Source organism: Balaenoptera physalus (assembly GCF_965194825.1).
Source record: "Balaenoptera physalus genome assembly, chromosome: 11".
NCBI classification, from domain to species: Eukaryota; Metazoa; Chordata; class Mammalia; order Artiodactyla; family Balaenopteridae; genus Balaenoptera; species Balaenoptera physalus.
Window position 1 is genome coordinate 74293306 of NC_138896.1, and position 16631 is coordinate 74309936.

Below are 16631 nucleotides of genomic sequence, written 5' to 3' on the forward strand. Positions count from 1 at the left end.
AGGTCACCTACATCACACATGGGGTCCTCAGAGCCTGTCTGTGAGTGTATTCGGGCCCCATCGTGGAAATGGAGGCTTGCAAAGAGTGGGTGCTTTACCTGGGACCACACAGCTAGAGACCACACCCCTTCCCCAATTTGAGTCCCACGTGGTGATGCCCACTGGGCAGGGGGCCTGAGGGGAATACGGGAGCAAATGGTTTTCCTGAACCCGGCTGATGGTTCCAGCACCCAGGCCCTACCCTGCCCTGTCCTGCTGGCTTTCCCCACCCCACATCCTTCGTCCTAGATGATCAGGTCCCACAGCTATGGGAAGCAAGGGTGCCCCACACCCCGTCTCTGAGCTAGGGCTGAAGGGACAAGAGGCAGCTTGTCCAAGTTACTTTCTCAATAGCTACAAGAAAAGGAGCATGGGATTCTCCCCTTGCTGGTGATTACTAACCATTTCCAAGAGACAGGTGGCAGGGCCCTCCCCCAGGGTGGGAAAGAGCTTCCAGGCAGCCCTCTGCCACCTGCAGTTTCTAGCTTACTCAGCCCTGCTCAGAGGGACCAGCATGGTGGGTCCCCAGGTCCAGGCACCAGGGCAGGCAACTAAGCCCCAGGTGTCTCCTCTGTGAATGAGAGCAGTAACTTTACCCACCCATCCCGATGAGGTAAGGAATATACAGGGCAGTACACGTAAAGGCCTCGGCAGGGCCTGGCTCGCCGTAAATACCCAAGAGACGGGAAGCTGTCGGGAAGTGGGCATGGACCCCAGAGGATCCCAACTCCACAGTTTGGAAGATGCCTTTCTAGGTGGAAGATGAAATGGCAGCAAGCACACCACCGTGCAACCCAGCCACCCCCTCCCCGCCCCCCAACAAACCCAAAAGCTGAGAACAAAACCTCTGGGCCAAGGGCAACCCTTGAAAGAAAAGCTTTAAATCCCAACCTGGCCTGTTCCTAGAGGGAGCCCCAACACACAGGATGGGGCGTGGGCGGGGCGGGGCAGGGCCCTCTGCTGGAGCCAAAGAAAGCCCCGGGATGGACTCAGAGGCTTCCTGGTTCTATTCTGGGCCAACCTTGACTTGCTGGGGACCTTGGGCAAGCCGCTTCCTGTTGTTCAGGCCAGTTTCCGCGTGTGGGAGAGGCCACACTGCCTCTAAGATCCAGGAGGGAGAGATTTAAGCAGCCTGCGGCCACTGGAGCTTACAACCCTCACAGTTCCACCTCCTTGGCTTCACCGTTTATTTTAGCCAAAGCTGAATGTGACCTTATTCAGTGAGACGGTATCAGTTATCTTCTTTTCCCCAAATATTTGTCCAAAAATATTAACTATTTTAATTCAGGAACACTGAACGCCCTTTTACCAACAAAGATACTAAAAATGGTTTGTGGCTGAGGAACTTCCTTTCCATGGTTAAAAAAAAAAAAAAAGGAAGTAAGAACAACAGGGCTGGGGCCCTTCCCATTTGTCCCAGCTGTGGCTTCAGGCCCTGCACCCTCTAGGAACCCGACATCGAGCCCAGGGCTCAGCAAAGGATGGGTCCTTCCTTTCCTCAGGCCTCAAACAACCAACGGCCTACAGCATGGAACAGTCCCCCACCAGATGGTACGGGGCCTAGGCACCCAGCAGTGTGCGCTAACGGCCTCTTCATGTCTTATGTGTTCATTCTAGATTTGAAACAAAGCACCACAAGCACTTAAGTTTTTGGTAAATGATGAGATCTGACCAGGGTCTCTTCCCTGTGACCAGCCTAAGCCTGCAGCACCCCTACCATCCCCGAGCCCAGTGCTATTCACCATGACCCAGCCCACCAGTCACAGGGCTCAGGATATGCCTGTCAAGCCACTTACCAGAGTTCTGGAGGAGCTGGCCAGCGAGGCTGCGGGCCTCTGCACTCTTAGGACTTCGCCATAATTGACAACATCAAAGTTACTCTTCCAAACCATCACCTGCCGAGACCAATAAGCACACAGAATCAGGGGGAGAAAAACCCCTTACCAGTCCTTCTCCATGGAGAAAATGGGCCCAGAGGCCACCCCCAAAGTTCTGGGCCAGTGGTGGGATTGTGGTCCCCACCTGGCACCCCACTCCCTCTGGGACCTGCACCATCTCTGAACAGGCCCCAAGAGGACCGGGTGCTCCACCAGGACGGAGAGTCACTATCACCACTGGGCCTCTGCACTGGCTGCTCCCTGGGCCTGGGATGTCCCAGGCCCAAGCTCTGTGTAGCTGGCACCTCAGGCTGAAGTGTCTGCTCTAATACCACCTTCTCAGAGAGGCCTTCCCTGGCCCTCCTGCTAGTTTTTATCATAGCCCTCTATTTGTTTCCTTCAAGGCATCAGAGTCGGTAGTTAGTTAATCTTTGTCCCTTTTCCTTGTCTACCATCTGTTTCCCCACTAAAATACGAGTTCCTTAGGGTGGCGGCCTGGCCGGCTTCACTGTGAGAAGTGGTTCAGATACAGACTCCAGGCCAGACAACTAGGGTTAAGCTCCTGGCTCCACCCCTTACTGTGTGGCTCTAGGCAAGGGACTCACCCTCTCTGTGCCTCAGTTTCCTCATCTGTGAAAAGGGGATGGTCATAGTTCCCACCTCACAGGGCTGCAATGAAGCTCACAGGAGACAGTCTGGCACAGACACTGGCCCCCAGGGAGAAGTCGGTAACACGTCCATTATTCTACATCTCACTGGGAGGATCTTCATGCCCTGAGGCTCCTCCAACAAAAGCTGGGCAAGAGCGCTCCCTGCTGGAGGGTGCGGGCCACCCGTGGCTGCACTCCTCTAGGGCCACTTCCAGGATGGCAGGAATTGTGAATCGTGGCCAGGAGTCAACTGAGGCCACAGAAAAACCAACGAATCCACATAGGATGGAAATTCAACGTGCCCTGGATGCATGCCCCATCGGGACGCAGCCACGAGCCTGGTTCTTTGGGAGGCTGCTCGCCACTCCCAGAGCAGCACCACTGTTCATTGCTCCCCAGCGGATGAGCATCTAGGGTCTCTCATTTGTCCCCTTTACAAAAAGAACATCGGCACACACCCCCTTGTTTATAGGGTCCTGTGTACTGCACAAGTCTAACTGCTGCATGGTCTTGAGCCGGGGAATGGCTATCAGGAATGTGAAGAGAATGTCAAATGTCATTCCCAAAAGGCTCTCAGAGCAGACAATCAGAAGGCAGCCAGGGAACTGACAGCAGCGGCTGCCCAAGGAGGGGCCAGGGTCGGGGAAGCCCTACTTCCCACCAGGTTGCCTCTTGTGCTGTGTGAATTTCTTTTGCCAGGACTTTATTTATGGTGTGAATTTACTGTACTAGTTTCCCTAGTCTTCTGAGCAATGAGCCAGGCCTTCATGCCCAGGCAAGGCTCAGGGGTTCCCTCTGGCCTCCTCCTGCCTTATGTGGTCAGCACAGGAACCGGTGCTGGTAATGGGAAGATGCCTGCCAACTCTTAGCCATGCTGTGCCTCCAACCGTCCTCTGCTTTACTGGCAGAGACTCAACCAGAATCGGTCCATGAGGCCGGGGCTGGCGCTCACTGGGAGGCCAGCAGTACTTTCCTGGGCAGAGCTGTCAGAGCTGTGAGGCCCGGGAGCAGTGGGATGAACATTCTAGGTGACACACCAGGTCCCCAGTGGCTCGGAACAGCCACCCCTTCCTCCCTGCCTCAGGGAAGTGTGGTTTTTCTGGACAAGCAGCACTGCGCCAGAACCCGGAGAAAGATTTCCAGCGGGTGGACTCTTCAACGGCCCTGGAGCCTCCCAGGTGCCAGACTCTGGGCCAGACCCCAGGGACAGGGTGCCCCTCAGGAGGCAGGTAATCAGGGCTGAGCAGTCTGGGCAGGAGGCACCAGGGTGGCTGACAGGGTGACAAGGCAGGACAGGACCTCCTCACACATGTCCTCGCTCCGCAGCCTGGAGTTGGAAAATGCTGCCCCCTCAGACAGCACAGGAGCAAAGGACGGCAGACGACAGAGTGCAGGCTCTAGCGCAGGCTCCAGCTCTGCTGCAGCCGAGACTCGGTTTCCTCACCCACAGAACAGCTGAAGAGAAGGCTTGCCCCACACGGCTGCCCTGAGGACTGAATGAGGGGTGACGCTCTTGCCATGTTGCCCTCATTACCAGGCCCGCAGTAAGCATCCAAGAGTTATCTAATTATTCACCTATAATCAGGAGAAAGAAGTTCCTAAAAAAACCGTTTTAACTTTCTCATGGCAACAGTAACCCAGACTTCCTACCCAAGCTGGTTTGAGCTGTAAGGGTTTTGAGATGCTGCCACGGGTCGGCACCTGCAGCACTCCTGCTCTGGGGAGGCCAGGGCCCAGCTCTGGGGGCCCCACCCCAAGATCCAGGCCTCAAGATTGCTGAAAGCCACCAAGGAAGCTGGTGAAACCCAGCCTGTCCATCCCCAAGACACCTCGGCCCCCTGTTCTGTTCTGCTCAGTATCAGCTGAGACCCCTCAGATCATTCTTTACTTACTTGTTCATCAGAACCTCCAGAAGCAAAATACTCCCCCGTTCTTGAAAAGGCAACAGTGGTGGCTGGACCCTAGGAGAACAAGCCAAAAAGAGCAAACACCAAAGGTCACTCTAGATTCTCAATGCACAGGAAGAAACCAGAAGCTCGTGAGTGAGAGCGGCAGCAGGACTCAGGGCTGAGCACCTCATCCAGCCCATGCCCTCCCCAACCTTTGGCGGAGGAACTGGCAGGTGCCCAAGCATGAGCACTACTGCTGAGACTCTGGCCCCAAGCACCACTGACAAAAGCCGGGCCATGAGGTCGAGCGTTGGGCCGACAGGAATGAGCAGGAAAGGCCGCGCTGACAGCCCTACCGGACTGACATCACTGCCCTCACTTCCCAAGGAGAAGCCGGACGTCAGAGAGGTGCACTGACCTATCCCAGGCCCAGCACTGGGGCCAGAACTCGGTCCCCCGACCCAGACCATGCCCCTCTGCCAACACCACACTGCAGCTGACCAGAGAAGCGTGGAGCCCCGTGGAGGAGCCAATGAGCAGAGGCAGGGCGCTTGGGGAGCTCAGGCGACCCAAAGGGCCAGAACCAGGGCAAGAAGGAGGATGGGGTGGGGTTACTGAAGGGGCCTGGGCAGCGGAGCAAAGTGACGTGTCCCTCTAACGGGCACATCACTTCCCTCATGTTGGGGCCTTGGGAGGAGACATGCCACTCTGGCTTCTCACGCGCTGAAGGTCCACTGAACTGTCCAAAGGGTGATGTCAGGCCTGCACCTGGCCGCACCAGTGAGCACATTCAGGCTTGGGGCAGGGGGCATGATCTCCTGGTAAAGAGGGGGGCTCTTCCCCACACGCCTGAAACCCATCGCAGAAAGATGCACAGAGCAAGAGTCTGCTCGGCACACCACCACACTAAAAGTTTGGCCAAAATGAACCATTGCTTCCTTTTGGCCAAACTGTCAATGCGGCAACACCTGGCATTCCCCAAGCAAAGCCAGATATAAGAGGTTCTCGCCTAGATGATGACAGTGCGGCCTCCATCAAAGGCCACCTCAGTTCCTCCAGAGCAGGACAGGGAGCAACAGGAGCTCCAACAGCGAATATGAGGGGCCTCCGGCAGTGGGGCTGACACAGCGGTGGACCCGTGGACGACAGGAATACTGGGAAGCACTTCCACTCGGCGGCAGAAAAGACTAGACAGGTTGTGGGCTGGAAAGGGACCTGACATCACGGAGCAAGGCCAGCTTCTGCCTGCCCAGAAGAGACAGGCGGGTTAGACAGAGTTGCCCCCTGGGCCCGGGCACACTGGGCAGGAGGCAGCATGTCTGCCCATGCTCCTGGAATCTACCCACGGCTCCTCCTCTCCGAGCTGCCCAGAGTGGGGGTGATGAAGAAGTACAAGGGGCCCGAAGGGGCTGGGCTCACAGCAGCCCGGGAGTCCTCTGCAGCCATCCATCAGGACAAAGGAGATCCATTCTCACTGACGGGGAACAATGTCCACTTGCATAGGTGAGTGTGCAATACCAGGAGCGCAGCATCACGGGCTGCAGGCGCAGGGCCTGGGGGTAGGATGGGAGCAGGTCGTCTGTCACCCAGATACCCTTCCAGGCGGACAGTCACCACACACTGACAGGACTTAAGTGGGGGGAGGCAATTTCAGGTGAGTTACTTGAGTCTTAGAAATCTCTGTAATTTCCCATACTTTGAATCTTTTAACGAGTATATAGCATCGTTACATTAATACAAAAACAAAACAAAACTGTTTTCATTTTGAGGAAAAACAAAGAGGGAAGACAGAAAAGGGAAGGAACACAGTACGTGGAGTGTCAAAAAAGCCAGGCTCTCTGCCTGCCCAGAGCTCATTGAGGAATGGCAGGTTTCCAAGAAGTCACAGCAACTAAGGAACCAAACAAATATTCGTGGGTCAGTCTCCTTTCCTGTTGACACTCACCACCAGATGCCAAGTTGGGGACAAGATGTTGGAGGCCAAGCAGCAGCAGGACCACTGAAGAATGCGGCCGGCAGCCCAGTTTGGCAGGGGGATCAGGACCAGAAAGCAGGTGCTAGGAGCCCTCCAGGCAAGAAGAACTAGAGCCTTCCCCAGAGTCCAAGTCCCAGGAAAATCCAGGGAGGGCACGAGCGACAAGGGCGCTCAGAGGAGCTCTTGAGGGTTGAGGCCCACAGTCCTCCCCAACAGTGCCCGTTTACCAAGAGGACTGCATGGCTCCTGCACCAGGTACCTCGGTGTTCCTGGAAAGAGTGGTTTCCACGAAGGCTCCTACCCATCCACCCCGGGGCCCACAGAAGCAGTCCAGGGCACTCAAAGCACAGCCCAGAGAATGGCTGGCCCTGGGCTCTGCTGTGGGCCAAAGTCATCATGGACTGCAATGCAGACTCGGCTCTTCACTGCTGACAATCTTCAACCCAACCCTTGGTGGGCCTTCAGGGCCCCAGACCACCCAGACCCCCAGAGACCTCACCAGGCCCTCTCCTTTGCCCTTCCCATCAGCACTCTGGCCCCACTGAACCGCTCGCCGCTCCGCACAACTGTGAGCTCAAGAAGGCCTCTTTCTGTGTTCTTTCTGCAGCCTCCTACATTGAGCTCTGAATTTGGTTATTTTTGATCTTTCTTGGTTTTAAATAAATTCATTTAAGGCTACAAATTTGCCTCTGACTGCCATCTTGGAGCTTAGATCCCCAAAGTTTCCCATATGCAGTATTTTCACTGTCCTTCATCTCCAAATTTTCCATTTCCACTGGGATTTTCTCTTTAGCCCAGCAGTTATTTAGAAGTGAGTTCTAGTTTCCAAACCCTGCGGGCTGGGGGAATCTCTTTTATCACCGGCAGGGATCAGTTGTGATCAGGAGTGTTCTCTGAGACTGTCCCGCCTTCACAGTGGCTGATTCCTTTCAGTCAATTAGTCACTCCTGATGCATTCGTTCACCGGCTAGGGTCAGGCATGCGGCCAAGTTGTTTCTTCCCACAGGCAAGGCCCGGGGCCTCTGCAGCGCTTCCTGAGCGGGACTCTGAGCAGCAGCTCTCAGGTGGGCCCTCGGCAGCGTGGGTCTGACCTGTCCCTGATCGCCAGGGGTGCCCACCTGCCTGAGGTCCTGGTCCCCATCTGGCTCTAGGCCAGGTCCACTGGCAGGGACGCTGCCTAGCCTCAACCGGATCCTTCCTCCCTCCCTCTCTGGATCTGGCCAGTTGGAGCCCTTTGTGAGATGATCATCGTGAGCACTGGACACAGCCCGGTCCCCCACCTCTCTCTCCCCCCTGACCCAGCTGCACGTGGCCCTCGAGCTCAGCTGGACTCACACCCAGTCATTTCACCATACACCGCCTCTGCCTTGCCAACCTCCAGACCCAAGGGACCCATACTGGCTGGTTCCTTCACTCTCCAACAGCAAGGCGTCAATGCAGGGGGGAAAAAAAGGCAAAACAAAGGATGCCATGGTGTTTAGATCCCACAGCTCCTGACGACTCTCACTCCACAGCCCCTGCAGTTTGTCCAGACCTCTCCGCTGGCCTCACCCCCTCCGGCCTGACTCCCTGAGTCCCTGCACACCTGAACTTTGACCGATGTGGCCACAACAGCTACAGGGGCAAAGGCTCAGCCAGGTACCCCCACCCCCACCATGCAAGGGTTTTGATGTTTTTCACTGGCTGCCAGCGAACAAAAAGCAACGTCACACCACATGCCCCATGTCAGAGGTAAAAGAAGAGCGGCCATCAAACAGATACACGGAGACCGAGGAGGCCTCTGGAGTGGGTGCTCTGGACTCGGACCCCCGCGCTCAGGCAAAGACACCGCAACCCAGTCCACCAGGACGATTCTTCCACAAATCCCCGCGAGGGAGGCTCGGCACTCACTCGCTAGACCTGCTGTGGGCTGGTGCTTATGTCCCTTCGTGGGGCCCCGCGGACAAGGAGCGGCCACCTAGGCTGCTCCTGACCTTGGCCAAGGACACCTGTTCCCAGCCCTCAACTCTGGGCTGCCGGCAGGGGACAGGGGGTCAGGCTGAGCTCTTGGTTACTTCAGTTGGAGTAAGTGAGCTCCTCTCCCTCTTTTTTTTTTTTTTTTAATAGACTTTTACTTTTTTTTTTTTTTTTAAGTATTTGTTATTTATTTATTTATTTATTTATTTATTTATGGCTGTGTTGGGTCTTCGTTTCTGTGCGAGGGCTTTCTCTAGTTGTGGCAAGCGGGGACCACTCTTCACCGCGGTGCGCGGGCCTCTCACTATCGCAGCCTCTCCTTGCGGAGCACAGGCTCCAGACACGCACGCTCAGTAATTGTGGCTCACGGGCCCAGCTGCTCCGCAGCACGTGGGATCCTCCCAGACCAGGGCTCGTCCCCTGCATTGGCAGGCAGACTCTCAACCACTGCGCCACCAGGGAAGCCCTCCTCTCCTTCTTAATGTCCCCTCACTTCTCCCGGGAGCTGCCCAACCATCCAAGGCAGATCTAAGCCTCTCAAGCAGCAAAGCGAGTCTCCAAAATGAACAACTACACAAGGGCCACAGGGCGCAGAGAAACGAGGTGGGAGGGGCCCATTCTGAGAGCTTCCTTCCTCCTGGGGCAGCCAGGGGCGGCCCACGTGCCCAGGCCGCTCTGTCCCCCTGCTGTCTCTCGTTCTAGAGGGCGAGTCCCCCTTGTTGCCACTTCCCCAGCCCCAGCCCCCGGCGCGGCACAAGCTGCCAGTAGCGTCGGCCGACCCCGTGCTCTGAGCCTGTGATTTCTCGACAACCGAGCACAGCCCCTCACACGGCTGCCCCGGCTTTGGGGCTCTGGGCCCTGGGTGATGGGTGCTCGCTCCACCGTGGGCCAGCTGAGGTTCAGGGAACCGCGTGCCCGCTGGTCCCTGTGCGGTTCAGTCACTCCACAGAGACACGAACGCCAACTGCACAGCCGCAAACACCAGATTTAACGCCCCACCCACGCCCCGCCTACCCTCCTCTCCCAAATAGCTCTGGGGACTAAAACCAAATGAGCATGTCTCGAGATTACGTTTCGGAAAATACAGAAAAATAAATCTGTATTTCTAGCACGATGCCCCCACATTTGCCACACAAAACTATGGGGGCCTTGCTCAGGGCACAAGGCTTTGAAAGACAGCTGCCTTTGGTGGGAAAGCCCTCCCCTCTCCTGGTCTTCCCTGCGGCAAAGTGAGGGGTGAGCGGGGTGAGGAGGCTCCCGTGCAGCTGACACCCCTAAGTCTGTACAGGATCCAGCGAGAAGCAGGGTCTCCCTTTCCTCCTGCTTAACTGTCCCGGTCGTGGCGGATCCCCACAGCAAGACTTCCCAGAGCCTCAGAGAGGGCGCTGGCACCCCTACCCAGCCCAGTGTCATCAGATACCCGGCCTGTCCTCCAGGAGTCAGGCCCTGGAAAAGACCCGATGGGCGGGACTAATAAAGGGCAACGGAAGCAGACCTGTAGACCAAGGCAGCAGCAGGCCGAACCCACTCAGGACGGCTGGTGGGGACAAGCTGTCGGGGAATCACTACAGCCCACCCATTGTGGGACGGATTTTAGGAGTTGTGTGACAAGAGAGAAGCCAGAGCAAGAGGATGTTCTGGGGCAGATGAGAACAACCCTAAACAAAATAAGAAGCCAGATAAACCCTGCAGAGACTCTGTGGGTGAGTGGGAGGAGGGGAAATGGGTGAGCCCCATCCCAGAGGGGGAGGGGCCGACGGCTATGGCCCTGTGCCCATCAGTGGGCGTTAAGTCATCAGAGCCCCCTAATATGTACTCAGTTTCCTAACAAACATTACCCATCCATGGTGCCAGGACCATGCCCATAACAGAAACTTTAAACAGCCTTTTAAAGAGCTCTCATCTAGAACAGCATGGAGTCATTTTCCAAGAGCTGCGCAGGACAGGGACTGGCAGCCGTGAGGACGTGTCCTCTCCCAATATGACAGATATGGGCGTCGTTCTTACAGAGGAGGAAAGGCTTGGCAAAGTCAAGGTCTTGCCCACTGTCACAGGTTAAGAGGTGGAGCCAGAATGGTTTGACCCCAACGTCCAAACCCTTTCCTCCCATTTGTGGCCCCCCAAGGCTCAGGCTTTTCTGGCTGAACAAGATAGGAGAGTGTCCATCATTTTTCTAAACCAGAAACAGGTGGGTACAAGCCGTTCGTCCCTGGAAATGTTGGGGTGTTTCCTTAGAAAGCTGGGCATCAGACAAGGCTGCGAACCCTCCCCAACCGAACGTATCCAGCACTTGGTCTCAGTCAAAGCAGCTGGCAAAGGTGACCGGTGCAGGCTCTTTGCCAGCCCAATCACTGAGAGAGAAATCACCCCGGTGTCCCCATGGCGGAGGAAGCACAGTGCCCCATATCCAGGCTGGCAGTGCCTCCCTGCTCTGTCCACTCTCCACCCGGATGGGCAGATTTGTCTGGAAGCCGAGGGCTACCCAACCTCTCAGTCCCAACAGGCTCCTCAGTCTGTCCCACACCCCTGCCCTGGCAAAGGCGTCAGTGTCTGCTCGGCTTGAGTTTGGAAACCTGCCGCCCCTGTGCAGCAGGAGCAGCAGGGCGGTGAGGGGCCAGGGCCCGTGTGGGGTTGGAGCCAGCAAAGGGCCTGCCCAGCTCTCTGGCCTGCTCCCCAAATCACCTGGGGACATCCACCCCGTGGAAGCCTCTGAAGAGCCACACGAGCCCCAGCTGCAGCCAGGGAGCTGTTTCTGGGGTACAGCACATGTGGCGTCGAGCTCCCACGGGGCAGGAGCCTCGCTCAGTCACCAGCCACACCCCCTGAATGGCCCTTTGTGGCTCACCCAAAGCCAGGACTGCAGGGGAGAAGCACCAGAATCCTTCAGGCTCACAATAAACTTGTAACTGACGTCCATCCCCAGCCCCACAGGTAAGCCGGCCTCACATGGGCCGATGGAAGTGTGACCAATCACTTGCACGCCAGAGAACCACCAAACTGCCAGCCTGGTCAGACTCCTGGGGGCACAAGCTGTCCTCAGTGCCAGCACGTGGGCCCAGCCCAGGAGACCCAGGCCACACTGGGTGATCCTGATCTTAGCTTTGCACTTGGCATGTGCCTGTCCTGGTGCCCCTATGCCTTTAGGAAACAATAAGAGACTTTTGGCCTCAACTCAGGCAAGAGAGCTTCTACCCAACAGCATGGCCTCCCCTGACCATTCCTCACTTTTCCTCCAGTGGGGCTGGCTCAGGCCGGCCCTCCCACAGGACACGGAGACACTTCCCTGCCACACGCAGAGCCCCCTCTCCTGCTCAAGGTCTGGCTCCCCGCAGCACCAGCTCCCTGTGGCAGGCTCCTCTCGACTGGCCCCTGACCCCCGGCCTGCACTGTCCCTTCTCATAAGTGTGGATCTGGAGGCCTGAAGGGGTGGCTGCTCCACGTGGCAGAACAACTCAATAGCCCTCCCTCTATGGCTCCCTTGGGGCTATGCCTGAGGGTGGTCACAAGGAGGTCCTCCAAGTCCAAACCAAAGCTTACTGGGGATCCCTCTCCTGCTGGACCAGAACACCATCACCTAGCAGCAAGGCTGGAACACAAGAAGCCATGAGGCCCGCTGGCCTACACAGACCAGTGATCTGAAAACAAGAGTGAGATCACAACTTCTAAAAGCCATACATATGAGGTCAATGGGTGTGGTGGAAACTGCAGATGTGGGTACTCGTTCCAGGTCGACAACCTTAAGCTGCATGAGACCCCCTACAAGTCCAGATCATTCTCTGGACCTCGGTTCCCCCACCAGGACTCAAAGGTGCTTTCAAATCTGCCTTCTCATCTGGGGGACAGAATCCCTGGGCATCTGGGACCACTTGGGAGCTGTGGGCGCCACAGGCTTCTGGACGTGGCTGGTGACAGCTGTGCTTGGTGAGGCCCTCACTACCTCCTGGAACAGAATGTGGACGCTCAAGTCACCAAGGAGTGCAGCTGTGCATCTTCCTGGAAGGACGGGACAGGGAGGGGACTTCACGAGCGGGGGAGCCTGAGAAGACCAGACACTGCACAGAGCATCTGGGCGGGGCTTCAGCCCACTCCTCAGCCCGTGGTGCAGGCCCTCTCCCTGGGGCTTGGCAGGGGCAATACATCCTCCAAAGGAGTCAATACATCCTCCAAAGGGGTGTCAAAGAACTTCTTCCTGGAGCTGAGCCACTCTGGCCCGACAGCATGTCACAAACCCTCATAGGTCAGGGACATTTTCGGAGCACATTGGCTCCCAGTGACAACACAGGCCCAACTTCCACGGATTTGTCCCCTCGGGGAGAGCAAAGCCGCTCCCGTTCCCAGCCCAGATGTCCGCCCACACTAGGTATCTGGTCCAGCTGGCGGACTGCTTTTAACAACTGCCCGAATCAAGGCTGCTCAACCGCACTCTCCTTCCTTAGGAAGCCACCTTTAGCTGACTTTGAATCGCCCCAAACCTAGGGGCAGAGTCAGACCCAACAAGGAGCCACAGCAAACCCTGGCAGACTGGGGCACAGAGAGGGGGCTAGGTTTTGCAGCCCCCCTCACACACACACACCACGTACTTGCCCTCCGACATCAGCCCAGAGACCAGACTCTTGAAGAGTCTTTGCCCAAAAGAAAGCACCCTGGAGGCAGAGAGGGCAAAGGAAGTGGGCCAGGTCTGCCCACGTGGCCCGCTGGAGAACCCAGCACTGAGCTGCCACCGGTGAGTGCACAGTGGTCTCACCACAGGTCTTGAGGAAGAGGAGGAGGAGGAGAAAGGGAGAGATCAGCTCTCCAGGAAGAGGAGAGGGGTTAAAGCTAGCGCGGGGCTCTGGCCAGCTCCTTCCTCCCAGAATCGGTCTGCGGAACCCCGAGGAAGCCAGGCCCTGGGGCTCCCACACCCTGCGCCCCACAGCGGGGCTGTGTTATGGGTACTCCAGGAAGAAGAGCCCCTAAGACCCATGGCACACCAATGCTAAGTTTCTGTACTTGATAGGGACTTCGGGGGGTCGGAACAGAAACAAATGTGAGCCTCACACTCCGACTCCCACTTTCATCTGAGCGGGGAGAAGCCTACCCTGCTTCACCCAACCCTCCAAGTACCACCCAAGACTCAACCTGCCTCTCCTGGTTTCCTAACACATCTCATGCCACCTCGGCTCTGCTGATGTCCCCAGAGAGTCCCCTGCTTCCCAGGCCACGAGCCCCAGTGGGTGGGACCACGACATCCATTTCATACCCCTGGTGCCCAGCCCGGTGAGCTGGGAAGCGGATGACGAATGGACAAACGGACGTCAAGATGAACAGAGGTGAGCTTGCTTCTCCTTCCTCCCACTTCCTCTGGGCACTGCGAGTTTGGTGCCCTGAGGAAGAATTGATTTCTGAAGCCATTTCCCGTTCTCCACACCCCCAAACCACCGCTGTCCCTCAGCCTGTCTCCCACATTTCCAGGTTCAACAGCAGATAAGCAACTGCGCGGTTTCTCTTGGTCCCTGTCTCACTTCTCCAGGAGAACAATGTCCACAGGTTTCCCATATGTGCTGATGCTGGGCCCGAACACAGGAACAGCCTTTTAGATGCCGCATTCAAGGCTTCTCAGGCTGAGAGGTGAGTCAGCTGTCTAAAGAACGTCCACAAGAAAGGAGAAAGTGCTCGGTGATCACTTGGTATGCACCTGCCTGCACGGTGTTTCTGTGCATTGCCTTTCCTTCATTTTTGTAGGAGCAGGAGAGGTAGCAGTGTTCATGTGGTTTTCAAATGCCCTCCTGGTTATAAGATCCGAAACTGGTTACGTGTGAATCTAAGTAACTACTTGCCAAAGGGCTAACAAAGGTGGCTCCCCCACAGGCTGACAACAGGAGCAGCGATCACGCCAGCCCAGTGGCCATACGTGACACCTAGATGTGTCGACACCAGGGGAACAGGCCCACTGGTCCTGCACACCAGACATTTCTCTGACAGAGAGGACCAGGGGTCACCATGCGCTGAGGGCAAGCGGCCTCCAGGTCCCAAGGAAGCAGAAGAAAAGGCCCATGCCCCACTCCAAGCCATGGCCAAGGCCCCTTGTGCTCTGACTCAGATGGCAGTGGGACCCAGAGAGCGCTGGGCTAGACGCCTCACACCTAGCTGCTGGCCCAAGAGACGTGAGCAGCCCAGGGCCTCCCTCAGCCCTCAAGAGCCTGTCCCCACTCTCCGTCCCGTCTGCCCCTGCTCATGGGTGGAGAAGTGGACAAACTGAAATGCTCTGGTCTCTGCACCCGTGCCCCACTTGGATGTGGCAACCACGTCCCAGCAGGAGACACCCTGATGACCGCTCTGCTCAGCAGGAGACAGCTCAGCCGCACCCAGGCCGGCTGCAGGGGAGAACCGCAAGCAGCCCACCGCCCACTGGGGCCCGTGCCCAGCTACTGCCCACATAGGGGGCCAGGGCACCGGATGTGTTGGTGAAAGACGCTCAGAGAGAAGGCCTCTCTCCCTCGTTTCAATTCTAGGAATTCCCCAATGAATGTGCGGTAAGATTTCCCTCCTTCACACCCGCCTCTGCAAGACACCTGTTGTTTCTGCCTCCAAAGGGCCCCAGGAGGCCTGATGGCAATTCAGGGCATGAGTTCCAGGGCTCTACTCAACTGCTGGACCAAGTGATGCCTGAGGTCACTGGGGACAGATTCCATTCAGCCCCTGGGAAAAGTCTGTCAACCATGTCCAGAGGCCTCCGTTCCGACCCCCCACCCAACTGAACCCCTGTACTCCCTTCTCAGCTGCAGCACCAGGCCCAGCACTTCTGCCAGAGGTCACAGGTCTTGTGGGTGGGAAACCTGCTTCTGCACCTCACCCCAACGTGCAGGCTGCAAGGGGACCACAGAACCCCTCCATCGGGCTCCAAGGGAAGGGCCACCTCAAGGCAGCGCCTCCACCCCACTCCATGCCACTCAGCCCAGGCTGACGCCCTCACCTGATGTCCATGGAGCGTGTAGAGCAGCCGGCCCTCCATGAGGTCCAGGATCTTCAGGGTTGAGTCGCTGGAGGCCGTGACCAAGTAGTTTCCCGACGGGTGGAAGGAGAGGGCGTTCACCGCCGCACTGTGCACTGGAGGAAGGACGTCACTCAGATGGGCTGGGAGGCCCACAAAGTCAGAAGACGGGCCAGAAGACTCGGCACAGGTCTGGGCTGGGGAGGCCATTGCCCAGAGTTGCTATGAAGAGCCCCAGAAGGACTTCCCAGGAGGGCAGCACAAACAAAGGACAGGAGGAGACTCATCCAGAGATGAGGGCAGGCAGCGGGAGACGCAGGGCAGGCGGGAGCACGTGCGGCAAGGCCAGAGGGATCAAGCCATTCCTCCACCTCTCCCTCCTCACCAAGCAGTCAAGCTAGAGCCGTACAGAGTGCTCAAACATAACGCTCAATCTGTCTCACATGCTGCTACTTCAGGGAAACCAAATGGAAAAGAAAACCCCTGCAAATGTCAATATGATGCCCCTGCCCCGGGGGAAAGGATGGGCATGGGAGTGGGCAAGAAAACAGCTTAAGACACGCTCTCAGGAGCCAGTCAGGCCTGGGTTCCAACCCCAGCCTCCTGACTGGCCCGCCCTGGGACCCTGAGCGAGCATCTTGACACACTGAGCCCGTTTCTCCTTCTGTGGCACAGCACCTACAAGTTAGGGTGCTGTAGGCATGCTGCCAGGTGAAGCCTGTGAGGCCTCTGTACAGAGTGAGCTCTGATGTCCCTCTCCGCTACCCCAGGCATCCCATGCTACTCCAGGTCCTGCCATTTAACTCACTTGACAGCTCAAGCCCATCCACGATTCTTCCCCACTGCTCCAGCCCAAGCCCCACCATCCACACTGGTGTCCCTCGCTCTCCAAGATCTGGCCACACCAGCCCTGTCAGCTCCCTAGCTGTGGGACCTTCCCACCCCTTGTTCCCCCTGGGCTGGGAAGACTCTTGCCCGCCTCTTCCTCAGACCCTGCAGCTCACTCACTGCTCAGAGTCACCTCCTCAGGGAAGCCTCCCCTGACCTCGCCATCAGGGCCACCCCCTTGTTTGGTCCCTCCTGAAGCACCGTGAGTCTCTTCACAGCAGGGTTTTTACATTTATGTGCAGCTATTTGGTTCCCGGCTGGGTCCCCCATGAGACCATGTGCTCCATCAGGCAGGGGGCTTTGTTGGGTCCTTGGCTCCTGGCTCAGTGCCTGACACTGAGCGGGACTCGAAAAGCAGTTGGTGAGTAGGTGAACTGGACCCAGGCA

At 57.2% G+C, this 16631-nt stretch overlaps 1 protein-coding gene across 3 annotated transcripts in view; it reads right to left on the reverse strand.

Moving 5' to 3' along the window:
• Window positions 1–16631, reverse strand: part of POC1A (POC1 centriolar protein A) — a 73268-nt gene that overhangs the window by 42360 nt on the left and 14277 nt on the right. For 2 of the 3 annotated variants that reach the window (XM_082414520.1, XM_082414522.1), the window contains exons 7-9: window positions 15339–15472; window positions 4459–4527; window positions 1836–1934 (exon numbers count right to left, since the gene is read on the reverse strand). In XM_082414520.1, the coding sequence (XP_082270646.1) occupies window positions 1836–1934; window positions 4459–4527; window positions 15339–15472 (302 nt within the window). The remainder of the gene's footprint in view (window positions 1–1835; window positions 1935–4458; window positions 4528–15338; window positions 15473–16631) is intronic. The other variant, XM_082414521.1, reaches the window with a different exon arrangement.